The sequence below is a fragment of the Caloenas nicobarica genome, chromosome 1 (genome assembly GCF_036013445.1).
Source record: "Caloenas nicobarica isolate bCalNic1 chromosome 1, bCalNic1.hap1, whole genome shotgun sequence".
Classification (NCBI taxonomy): Eukaryota; Metazoa; Chordata; class Aves; order Columbiformes; family Columbidae; genus Caloenas; species Caloenas nicobarica.
Genome location: NC_088245.1, coordinates 29,338,568 through 29,350,919, shown reverse-complemented (window position 1 = coordinate 29,350,919; position 12,352 = coordinate 29,338,568). Strand labels below are relative to the sequence as shown.

The following is a 12,352-nucleotide window of genomic DNA, read 5'->3' as shown; positions in this document are numbered from 1 at the left end:
GAGTAGCTGAGATGGCATGCATTTTCCAGAGGAAAAAAAAAAAGAAAAAGAATAAAACAGATCTTCTCAGTCACTTCTGAGGGGCCAACAGGGCACGAAACACCAACCAACTCACAAAAAATCTTTACCTCTGGGCCTCTGCTTCTTCTCTTAGTCCTTCTGTTTTGAGAAGACAAGCACATATGCCCTGTCTGTAGCCTACGAATATTGTCTAGGCATTTTTTATCTCTGCTCACTGCTGCATTTCACCTGTTAGTAGTTAGGGTATGCACAACCAAAGTCCTACTTAAGCTCAACACAAAGTGGGTCACAAGCTTGTGGTGGGCTGGTTCCATGGGAGGTGGTTCCACTATGGGACAATAGGAAGATTTTAACTGGCTCATAAACAGGGTTGAAAACTTTGTTATGTCCTCCAGTCTGCTGCCTAGAGTAGTCATCAGGTATCTATGTCACCCCCTTATACTATCTCAAGGACCTGATCTGCCAAGATTATTACAGTGCAAAACTTTCTATCTTTAGTAATTTCTTCAATTTGCATAAGGATCTTAGCATGCCTGAGCTTGATGGCTACAGAATGAAAATAAAAGAGCTCAAGAAATGCTGTAGTTAATGGTGACATGAGAATTGTATCTATACTGCATATACACACTCACAAAAAGTAGGCAAGCCAATAGATTATAACCCTGCAGAAAAGGCAATGCATATATGATAACCACATTAATTGTGAAGATAACCTTAACAGATGTATTTCTGGCCAGTCTTTCTTTCTTCTCCAACATACTTGTTTGTCAGAGTTTGCCTTTGCATTCCTAAAATCGAAACTCTAACATTCCACAGAAATAAGAGAAAGAATGAACTGGAAGTGATTAGTTTGTTTTGGTTTGCTTGTTTGTTTGTCTGTTTTTCATCATAAGGGATTATTTACACTCTTCGACCATAAACTTTGTGGGTTTATTTAGAATGTGACCACAACAATGTCACAGATAGGTAGCATAGATGAAATTCAAATTAATCATTTCATACTTAATTCCACATTACAGCAGAACTTGTCTTAGTCAACCAATGAAGGGATGAAAAAATATATGCCTTTAACTAGATGGCTCTTTAAAGAAGGTGACGTAGACTTTTTGTGAATTATAAAGGGATCATTTTGAATGATCTCTAGAGACAGAAATTTGCCTAATATTTGCAGGTTTCATCACAGCTAATGCAGAGTTTGTTGAAGATTGTATCAGATGAATTCTGCTTTTATATCTCTTGTGTTTATTAAATACAAAACACAGTACAAAACCTGTGATGTGAAGAGCAAGTCTCTCACTGGGCTGCATCAGCCAACTCACAGTCTAAAGACATTGTTAAATTTTTCAGGTACATAAAATCACTAAGTACTGAAAATGGCAATAATTGTTTTGTTATCTAAATTTTATGAAGCATATGGATGACTGCAATTATTTTATTTCATATGGCTGAAGATTGTTGTCACTTATTTGTTTTTTAGACTACTAAAAAATTTAACTTACTTACTGTGGCATCCCTTTGATCATCATATACTTATGTAATTACACAGTTCAGCCTATCAAAAAAACCAACAAAAATCTTCACTATTTATAATGATCAATCTTTAAAATTCACCCTTCTTTTTCCACACTGGCTTCATCATACTTTTTTCTAAATTTAAAGCATGAGCTATTTTAAGGCCTCTCAAGGAAAGTCGTGGTGTGTAGTATCAAACTCTTTGATTTGTTGCTGGCTTCTGCATTACAAAATGTCATCTTGTCCTGTTGTTAATGGTCATGGCCACAGAATGCTGATGATCGTCACTGATTTAGATCACTGATTTCTTCACATTCAGAATCACTTTAATAAACAAAAGCAGAGAACATATTGAATTTTAGTTTTGAAGAACAGCATTTCAGACTAAGCCTTCTCTTTTTTCTGAAAAGTCAATCAGATTAGTAGTGTGTACTTATACAGCTCTCAATGAATATAAACCAGAAGGAAGTTGTCCCTGTGGTATGCAGAATTGTACAGTCAACTCTCAGTTGTCTGTGGGTGTGTAACCCAGGCTGCAGATTAGCAGTGCTATGCTAAAACAAAGCAGAAAAAAAGGAAAAACACCCACTGTTTTTCTTCGAATTTCTGATCTCACTTTTTACTTCAGTTTAACTTCATTCCTCGATGAATGTAATAAACACAGAAAGCTCTTATCTAACGTGCAGATGCTTTGCATTACTTATGTTATAGCTTTACAGGGGTTAGTTTGCTCCATTTCTATTTTCAATAATTGAGAGCTGACTGTGTAAATACGAAAGAGCCGAGCAACCCACAGTTTTATTCGACATTTGCTAAAAACCAATTGTTTGTCAAAATACCTCTCTAATGAACCTCAAAAATCATCAGAGTTCCTTTTTACTTTATTTTTTAAACCCATGAGTAATAACAGCTTGCTGAAATACTGGACTCCTATTAATATAAGTAAAATGTTCACATGCTTGAAAGGCAAAGCAAAGACAATACAAGTGAACAAATTCAATGCGCTTAAAAGGAGATAGATACAGTGGACTACTCTGCCTCCAAGGGCTAGAGACTGATGGAAAGCCATTTTGTAATAATATTTTGTTGCTGTACCAAAACCAGCATTAATAAGCCAATTAATTAGCGTTAAGTGGCTAGCTGTACATTTTATTCATTTAGAGGGACATTAGCACCGAACATACTTTAAAAAAGCCATGTTCTTGGGCAATGCAACAATAACACTGGTTTCTTTATGAAGGGGTTGGGAGGTTGTTTCCTGCTGCCCCCTCCCCATTCTCAATTTCTCTGCATAACCTAGATGGCACCTTCTTCATGACCAACGCCAAAAGCCAGAGATACCTCTCGGTAAGCGTCATGGGATGATGACTCCATGGACTACAAAGGCAGCTGGAAGGAACTGGCGCTCGCTCGCTGTTTTCAGGCAGGGAAGCCAGACACTGACAAACCTTGGGAAGCTGCTGCAGGAGCTTATCTACTGGGGAGGAGGGATGGCTGAGACACTTCTTAAGGAGCAGCAGAAATACAAGACTCAGCATATGAAACATTTAATATTGAAGAAGGACTGATGGAGAGGCTGCCAAAGGGCCAGCGGGGCAATAGAGCTGGAAAGCAAGAGAGACAGCCAGCCTTTGCTCCATGGAACCTGTTCTTACTCTTTTTCTGCCACCAGGAAAACGAGAACAACTAACTTCACATTACCCATGAGCATTAAAGATCACTGCAGATATAAAATAGCGTGATATTCTTTGCTATTCTGAAACGAAGAGTAACCTACCAGCCCTGTATTCCACCTTTGGCAACAGCTTAGCTCCTGTACTAAAATGAAAGCAAAAGGCTTTCCATACTGTGACATAACAGCACACTCAATTGGAATAAACCTGCTTGCTTCTTTGAATTTATACCCTAATACATTAGGTTCGATATGCTGACTAGGATCAAAATGACACCGATGACAAAAGCACTGCTGTAATTCATGTGTACATATAATTCTTGTAGGAAGCTCTCCAAACTACTTGACATCCTGTGCCAGTGAGTTCCACTGAGTAATAACTTTGCATAAAACGTTACTTCACGTGTTGCCTTTTAATTTCACTGAACATCCCCTTGTTCTTTTAATATTGGAGAAAATAAAAGGAAATACTGTAGTCGCAAGACTTCTTACTGGAACAATTATAAAAACTCACTTTGAAAAAGTACCTCTCCTTTGTCAGGTAGTAATAGAGTTGCGTATTTTTTCAGTTAGCCAAAAGCATTAGATCCATATCAAAAGAAAAACATTTAGCAAAATATTTGCTTGCAGACTTGTTTACTGTTTATTATTTTAATTCACATCAGTTACTGCTTGCAAAACTTCCAGGGATTTTTTTTTTTCCCACTGCATAGTAAGTACAGCCTTCTTAGTGTTTCAGAAGCACAGTACGATAGAAATGTTAGGGCCTGCTTCTGCTCGAAATGAAGTTAATGGGAAAACACCAACTGACTTTATTAGGAGTTAGGTCAGGCCCCAGATTTGCAGCTTTTGAAATTTCATCGTTGAAAATTTTCTGGCTAATGTTCAGAACTGACTACTTCTGCAACTAGAACACTATTTACAACTTTATTTATATGTACTTCTTTATTACAATATGTAATATCAATGTTCCTTGTAAAGGTTACTATTTTATAGAAATTAGACTGAAGTTATTGCCAATCAACCTTTTAATAAACTTAAGTAGGATAACTTTCAGAATTTTTCTCAACATACGATCCAGTTTTTATTCACTCTTGCTATCTTTCACAATTGCTTAACTACCTTAATTTCAAAGCCTTTTTCAGTGTAATAAAAAAGTCCTTTTGGTAGAAGTTTATTGGTCCCGTTTCAAATTACGTTCTAAAACATCCTTGTACTAATGAGGACTCATTATTTCAGCAATTTTTCTGTTTCAACACAGTATATAAAGCCATGCCTCTCAACCAATCAACCTCAGTATAAAAGTGTAAGTGAGGTCAAACAGATCACTCACTAAATCTTTGATCAAGTTGTCTGATCACATATAGACACAACTCTCTGAATTGTTGCATATGCTGTATAATGTTATCATACAAATTTAAGCATTTCCATTATTGACTGCTGCTTGTGTATGTATATATTAATTTGCTAGTCATAGAACTACAACAAAGGACGATATATACCAATACTGAATTAGGACCTCTGGTCTTGTCTCTCCAAAAATTAAGAAAAATTCTTGTTCTTTGTGATTGACCAACTCATGATGTTGTGCTTCAAATATACACATTTTCCAAAATTAAACTGTGAAGGTAATGTCAAATACTGTGTTGTAACTTTAAATATAAGTGACATATTAAAACAGATAGATGGGTAATTATGATAAACTACACAATAGTGCTACTGTAGTTAATATCATTTATCAATCCTGTGGTACCCATCATTCATGCATTTACAGTTTGGGAATACAGTGACTGCAAAGGATAATAATTCATAATGGCTACATTCTCAGTACTTCATGCTAGCTCACTAGACAAAATAAAAAAGGTTAATTGTATAACTGGAAAAATGTAAAATTTTATTCCAAGAAAATTAACAAGCTACACAGGTAAATTTTGGCAAATGCAACTTTATATTGAAATCCACACATCTGTATCTTAAAGAAGGAAAGACTCACAGACTCTAATGTATTTCTAAAATACTAAGAAATCATATTATATGCTTTCACAAGTTAAAACTTAAATAATTTAAAACAACCAATACACCAAAATGTGCAGAAAATATAAACAAGACTGTGCCTTCAGTAGAATAAATGCTTCACAAATTGTGCAAGATATCATACTAAGGCTGCGGTCTCCCCAATGACAACTGTCTTAAAATATAAACATACATCAACTGCCTGTGTTTCTCAGAACAAACTAGAAAGGGCGGCACACCTAGAAAAAAATCATATCATCCCAGTGATGTGCATACTGATTTTGGGAACCATTGGAGTAAAAAGGAAAAAAGAGGACTAAGTGATCTTTCATGCACTCCCAAATGACTGACCAGAGTTATTAATTTTTTCTTGCTTATTCGCTTCAATGCTAAACAAAATGGAAGATACTAGATAACCCTTTAAGGCAACATGTGTTTATTCTGTATAACCGTTCAATTATGACTGGATATTATCATTAACGTTGCCTAACAGACTGATATCTAGCTTTTTAAAAAATATAAATAAGAGTCTATTAAACTTTATACCAAATCAGCAAAAACCACAGAATACAGTTAAAAGTTAGTAATTTCACTGTTAAGGGAAATGGTACTTAGAAAGAATAATGTATTTGGAAAAGAAAAAATAAAAACAAAACCAAACCAAAACCAAAAAAGTGAAGTCTAAATCTGAACAAAAATACTGCTTTGGAATGCTCCCCAAAACTTACTCACAAGGCAAACAGATTTGTAAGTGTGATAATCCAATAATGCATGGCACATCTTTAATCAGTTACAGTACTTGAGTCCCCAGTTTTCAGTCTTTGCAAAACAATAATTGTATGAAATGTTTTAAAGGTCTTCAGATGTCTAAAATTAGTTTATCAACACATTAACCTCATATCAACTTAATTTATTAAGATGTCCAATGCTAATCATTTTGATGGTCTTACTTTATGTAGTGATATACACAGCATTTAGCACTGATACTTAGCACCTGCTACTTTCATAATCTAGATTTCAACCACATAAAGGAATTCAGGGCAGTAGTTCAGTCCTTTGTTCTTAATTACAAACCTTCAGCAGTGGTCAGCAGGAACATGTTTAGGTTTAAAATAGGATTAGAGGTGAGCTATTGCAAAGACTGCAGAATGTTGCCCAAATCCTTACAGCTGCTGACATCCCATTCTTGATTTTCTTCTCAAGACATGGCTACAGGCCACAATTGCTTAGCAGAGAATGGTAGTGTTTCACAAGGCTAAAGATTTACAGATGCTCCCTCATATAACACAGTAAGGTTCCCTTGGTAACCTGGATTTTCTGCAGTAAAGAAGGGTTGTGCTGAAACAGCGCCTCAGCTCCCTGTTGGAGAAAATGCAGACAAAAGGATTGATTCCAGCTTGGGCAAAACTCATCCAGACAGCGGCCGTTAGAAATCCCCCTGGTACTACTGGCCCTCTTGCAAAAACTCTCCAGTAACAGGCTACCAAATAGGGACCCCACAAGGTCAGAAAGAGGAATGTCATGATGTAGAACATTCTGCTGATTCTCTTCTCCATTTTGAACTCATCTAAAACCAGTAGCCTTCTCCTGCCTGTGGTGTTCGCGTTTTGCCTGATTCCCAGCAAGGTTGGAGGTGTGGGACCCCTTCCAAATCCAGCCAGCCAATTAGCAGCTGCTTGACCGCTCGCTCCGGGACCATGAAAAGTCCAGTTCTGGCTCACTGCTGCAACAAACTGGACTGGCTTCATTTTCCTGCGATCGTGAACAAAAAATATCAGCTTGAGGTAGACAAGCTGTGTGGCTAGGAGGATAAGGGCAAGAAGAAGCATAAATCCCAAGGAATCATTAGCCCTGAAGGAACGATGCTGGAAAGTGCATTGGTCTTCCTCCCTAATGAATGAGTAGGTGCCCACGTCTAAAACTGGGGGGAAAGCCATGGCTACAGAGAGGGTCCACACCATACAGATCACGGCCAAACAAGTCCAGAAGGTCAGTCTTTTCGTATAAAAACGGTGGTGAGCAATAGCTAGGTACCTGGTGACGCTTATGCAGAATAACATGAAAGCAGTGTGAAAGCAGGACAAAACCCCCAAAAAGGCAATCACTTTGCAAGTAAGAGTCCCATACGTCCAGGTAGAGCCATTTTTTACAGAGGTGAAAACAAACGGGAAACAAATTGCAGATCTGAGGATATCTGAGCAGCAAAGATCCAACAGGAAGTAGTAAGGAGCTCTATGCAAGGTCTTATCTTTGACTAGCAAAATGGAGATCAGAAGGTTACCCACCACACTGACTCCTATTATGAAACCCAGTGAAGTCAGTTTCAGAAAAGCTGTTAAAGGAGAAAGATTTTGTAAAATGTTGTCAGCTGCATGGCTGTAGTTCGCCATAGATGGATGGATGATATGTATATTGCCTCAGTCAAGTCTCATGATCTATATATAAGAACAAGGAAAAAATAGATCCATACATCTTACTGAAAGTGTAATCCACAAACAGAACTGATCTTGTGTCTAGTCATACAGTACATCCTCTTCTTTCTGATTTGTCATGCCATCAAAATATCTGAAAAAAAACGAGCTATCAGTTCTTAAGTTAACAAGAAATGATGTCAGAAAGTGCTAACAAAGATGTTAATTTATGGAGAACCAAATGAAGTTGTAAATTTGAGTACTATTGTTTGTTTTTAAAAATCATGAGGCTTGTTTTTTTTTTTTTTTTTTTGTACTTACTGTTCAGTATGATTGATTATTGCCATTTCAAAGATTTGGCTTGTTACAGTTTCAGAACTGACCGGTGCCCCTTATATTTGGTAGCAGATATAATTTTACAGTTAAAGCCTCAGAGATTTTATGAATCAAAAGATTCCCAGTTTGCAAGCCCAAGAGCTAATCACTGACATCTTTTTAAAAAATCCCCAAAGACTGCTGATATTTTGACATTACCTACATTCATTTTAGGGCTACAGTATTTGTCAATGTTTTAGAGGCAGCTGCTGTGTTGATACGGATCACACCCAAAGAAACCCTGCAGAATTTATGTTTTTTAACCCAAGTCACCAAAGCACATTAATCACACTGTGTTAGTTCATGCACACTGTAAGAGAAACAGTATTCATTATCCCCCTCCCTTCCTCCTATAAACCATAATTTTATCATTTAGGCTTTCAAATAAACAGATATGCTAGACAGTCGACAGCACTATGCTTAAGGGTCCATGTCATCATCCCCCCCGTTTTAATGCAAATCTTTAAAGCCTGAACATAATTCAAAATAAGCAACGGCCAGTGTAAATACTGAGCAAAAATAGGCAACACACCCAAGACATAATGCCAATCCTTCTGGGAGGGCTGGTTTTGGTTATGCTTAAATAAATATATAATAAATTGATTTTTTTAGCTAATTAGGGCTCCATGATTCCCACTAATCCTCCCATTGAATTGCACCGGAACACATTTCATGCAATAAAACAAAATAAATTAAAGAACAGTCTGGTGCTGCTGGGGTTTTTTTTTTTGGTTGGTTGTTGGTGTGTTTTTTTTTTTTTTTCCCTTCCAGAGCTGGGGACAGGAGCCACAGCAGGCATGATCAGGCTCCTTCGTTATTCACACGAAGTGTTTCCTATGCCACCTCGGGTGTACAAAGGATATTCCCACTGAATCCCAGCAAAATCTTTCCATTCTTACCGTCCACAAAAGAGCCTGATTGCTGCTGTGTAAACAGAGGCTGATCAGATCATGGCATCGTTTTAAAACCATGAAAGCAGGCTCCCCCTCCCCCCCGCGCCAGCCCCGCCGCTTCCCCCGCTCCCCGGTGGAGCTGTCCCCGCCGCGCGCCGGCCCTGCCTGCGCACACACACACGGACACACGCACTCACACTCACAGACACCCGCTCCCCCCACGCACGGCCATGCAGGGCTGGACTGCGCCGCGCTGCAAGGGAGCCCGGGTGCCGCTGCCTGGCAGCCGCATCTGCCGGAGCCATGCGAGAGCCTCCCGCGGCGGGGAGCTCGGGAGAGCGGAAGAGGCATTGTCTGCCAACACTTCCATCATGCCGCTTCTTTAGAAATCGCCCCCCCCAGACCCGCTCCCTGAGGGGGGGAGCCCTCCCCGCACGCACCTGCGGCTGCGGCAGCCTCGGCACCCCCCGGCGCCCCCAGCCCCTCTCTTCCTACCTGTTGGTGCGGAGATCCCCACATGCCAGCGCTGCTCCTTCCCGCCGACCCAGGGCTGCTTAACGCCGGTCGTCTCCTTTAGAACCCTTTTATTTTCCTCTGCCGTCTTTCATTCTTTCTCTCAATCCTTTCCTTTTTCTTTCTTTCTTTTTTTTTTTTTTTTCTTTTTTGTTTTTCCTCGGTACCTTGACTGGGAATCCAGTCAGCGGCTCGGGCGGCGCATGCTCACTGCGCCTCCTCCCTGCGCGCCGAGCCCCGTCCTCCCCTGTCGCAGCGGCACAATCTCCCCCAGTAACGCGGCGGCGGCGGCGGCCTCAGTGAGGGCAAGGCAGCCTCGGTGGCGGCGGCAGCTCCCGGTGCCTCGCTGCGGGCAAGGCGACCCCCGCGGCACCGGCGTCCTCCTCAGCGGCGGGCAGGCAGCCTCCGCGGCGGCGCGCTCCCATCGCGATGCATAGCCGAGCTGGGTGTATTGGCGAGCCTGAGCGAGCCAGCTTGAGGAAAGGGAGGGGGAGGAATTAGGTCCTGCGCCCCTTGTTTATGCCTTTGAACTCCCCCTCCCGCCCCTTTCGCTTAAAATGGGGGCTCAGAAGCGGCCGCCGTGCCGCACGCCGCAGCCTGGCAGGAGGGGGACCGGGCGGTTTCTTCAGCTGCCGCTGCTCGGGTCCTCCCGCTGGCGGCTCGTTTTCTTTCCTCCCGGTTGCCACCCGGTGAAATCCTTCTTCCCAACCCCCGAGCCAGCAAGGGCTCCTTAAAAGCACCGCGGTTCGCGGAGGGCGTATTTTCCGTGGGGCCGTTCGGACCCCGCACCTTCCCCCCGGCTCCGCTGCCTCCCCCTCGCAGCCCGTAAAGCGGCTCCTCAACATTCAGCCGAAAGCCGGCGCAGAACCGTCAGCGCGCTGCATGGCGACAGTGATGAATTTTAATGTCAACCTGTTCCGTCCGTAGCAGGGCCAGCATCTCCCCGCGGCGCGCAGGCCGGAGCGGCGGCGGTGGCCGCGCAGGACCGCCCGCGCCGCTGCCCGGCGGGGAGCGACGCCGGGCCGGCCCGATGATGTCATGCGGGCCGGGGGGCCGGGGCGGCGGCGCCGGGAGGCGGCCTGTGGCCTGGGCCGCCGCCGGGGGCCTGTCGCCGGCCGCCCCGCCCGCCGGCCCCGGCCCTTGCTGGGTGCCACCGCGGTGAAACCGGCAGGGAACGGGAAGGGTTTGGATAGAGCTTGAAAAAGCGCGTCCCGCCGCTTCGGGTTTTGTGGAAGTTTACCCAGGAGGAGCGGGAACGTAAAGAAAGGCTTGCCCCGAAAGTAACTCGCTTTGACTGCAAGGAACAGCTTATTTTGGGTTGAAAGGTTTGGATTCTGAGGAACTTCTTCACTGGGAGCTTCTGCTCGAGTCAGAATAAATCCTTCTGGATGATAGATTTATGGGTTTGATTCATAACGTGTGTCACATCTTTGAGACCGCTAGTAGACTACGGGCATTTTTTAAGGCTGTCGTTAAAGTTTGGGTTCTTTTTTTGGCACTTCCTAAAAGTTATGGGAATTGATGGCCAAACCACAAAATTAGCTTCAGTAACAGCCTGATCAAGCCCAAAGGTCTGCAGCCACTGGAAAATACAGTTATTTAAAAACAAAATCGCACTGTTTCAAGCATGTGACTTCCTTCAGGTAACATTTATTCTCAAGCAGAAAACTTACACAGAGCTCAAGTACCACATATTTTTTTTCCCTTTTTCTGTGGATGTAATTACGATGACTTCGTGTTGGTGCTCATCTTTGGGGTTAGTTTCACTCTTAAAAATTGGAATTTGGGGTGGTTATTAAAGCTACTGCTTCAAGATGAACTTTTCATGTCACAATCAGCCAAGCTAAGCAGACCTCTCCAGCTATTTCTTTTCTGTTGTTAAATATGTGTACCCACAATGACATAAACAATGACTTTTAAAGTCATTCTTGATGTTAGAATGTGAAAGACAAGGAAGTGGCTACTAAACCAGCAAGAGCAGGCACTTTAAAGGTCTAATACAGCAAAGAATTCTCCCAATGCCATGGAAATTAAACACTTACAGTGCTGGATAAGGAAGGAGTTTTATAATATGTGGTACAGGATAGCTATAGTATGTTCACTTTCAGGGCCAATTCTAGTACTCTGACTTATGATTTCTTGTTAAGAGTAAACAGTATGACGCCATCATCATTGTCATAAAAAGATCCAGAGCAGTAGTTTTTAGCCTTTTCTGTCTATGCTTTCTCTTAAAGATGTAGCAGAAGTGTATTACTCTGTAACATTTGAGAACTTTTCTTTTAGATCTGTCAGACTGCATAGAAGTAATCTGTGGACTTCAGAATTCATTCCGTGTTCAACCACTGGTTCAGCGTAAATCCATTTGGCATCGTATGTGTAATCTGAGAACCAGCGCTCTAATTTTGTTCAACAAAATGTAGACATCTAGACTGAAGCAACATATAACTAAGCTAGTTTCCGATCATCGTCAATGGTGAGAAAAAGATGCTTTAGGGAGCAGATCATCTCATTATGAATCACAAGTCTAAAACACATCAGGTGGATTGCATTCTATTGTCTTTATGATAAGGGTAGAGTTAGGCAACAGAAACCCTTTTTATGAAGGGAGAGATTTCTGGTGGAGTGTGACACAACACTGTGTTAAGCTGTCCTACCGGGAACAGGTCACATCTACCACGGAGGCGAAGTTAATCCAGGAGTCATGGGACTGGTAATCTGGGGGGGGTGAAGGTAGAGGTCAGTTAGAGGTGGCTCCAGGAGCACAAACTGGGAAACAAATGTTCAATTGGAAGGGGAGGAGCTATGAAAGAACAGGTGAAGAGATCCATGCTAACTAGTTATTCAGAACAGCTGGGCTGGAGATATGAAAGGTTCAGAAAAAAAAGTGTGACAAAGCCTTTGTTGCAAGACAAGCAATCTAGCAGTAGCCAAGCGGAATTTCT

At 41.8% G+C, this 12,352-nt stretch overlaps 1 protein-coding gene across 2 annotated transcripts; it reads right to left on the bottom strand.

Moving 5' to 3' along the window:
- Positions 1-3,976: 3,976 nt before the first annotated feature.
- GPR85 (G protein-coupled receptor 85) lies at positions 3,977-10,413 on the bottom strand. Of its 2 annotated transcripts, XM_065658636.1 has the most exons (3): positions 10,323-10,413; positions 9,393-9,883; positions 3,977-7,783 (listed from the first exon to the last, which is right to left on the bottom strand). In XM_065658636.1, exon 3 carries the CDS (start codon positions 7,606-7,608, stop codon positions 6,496-6,498), a length of 1,113 nt encoding a protein of 370 aa, XP_065514708.1. In that variant the 5' UTR covers positions 7,609-7,783; positions 9,393-9,883; positions 10,323-10,413; the 3' UTR covers positions 3,977-6,495. The 2 variants fall into 2 exon arrangements, with proteins under 2 accessions (XP_065514708.1, XP_065514707.1); XM_065658635.1 differs by having other exon boundaries at positions 9,393-10,407.
- Positions 10,414-12,352: the final 1,939 nt, after the last annotated feature.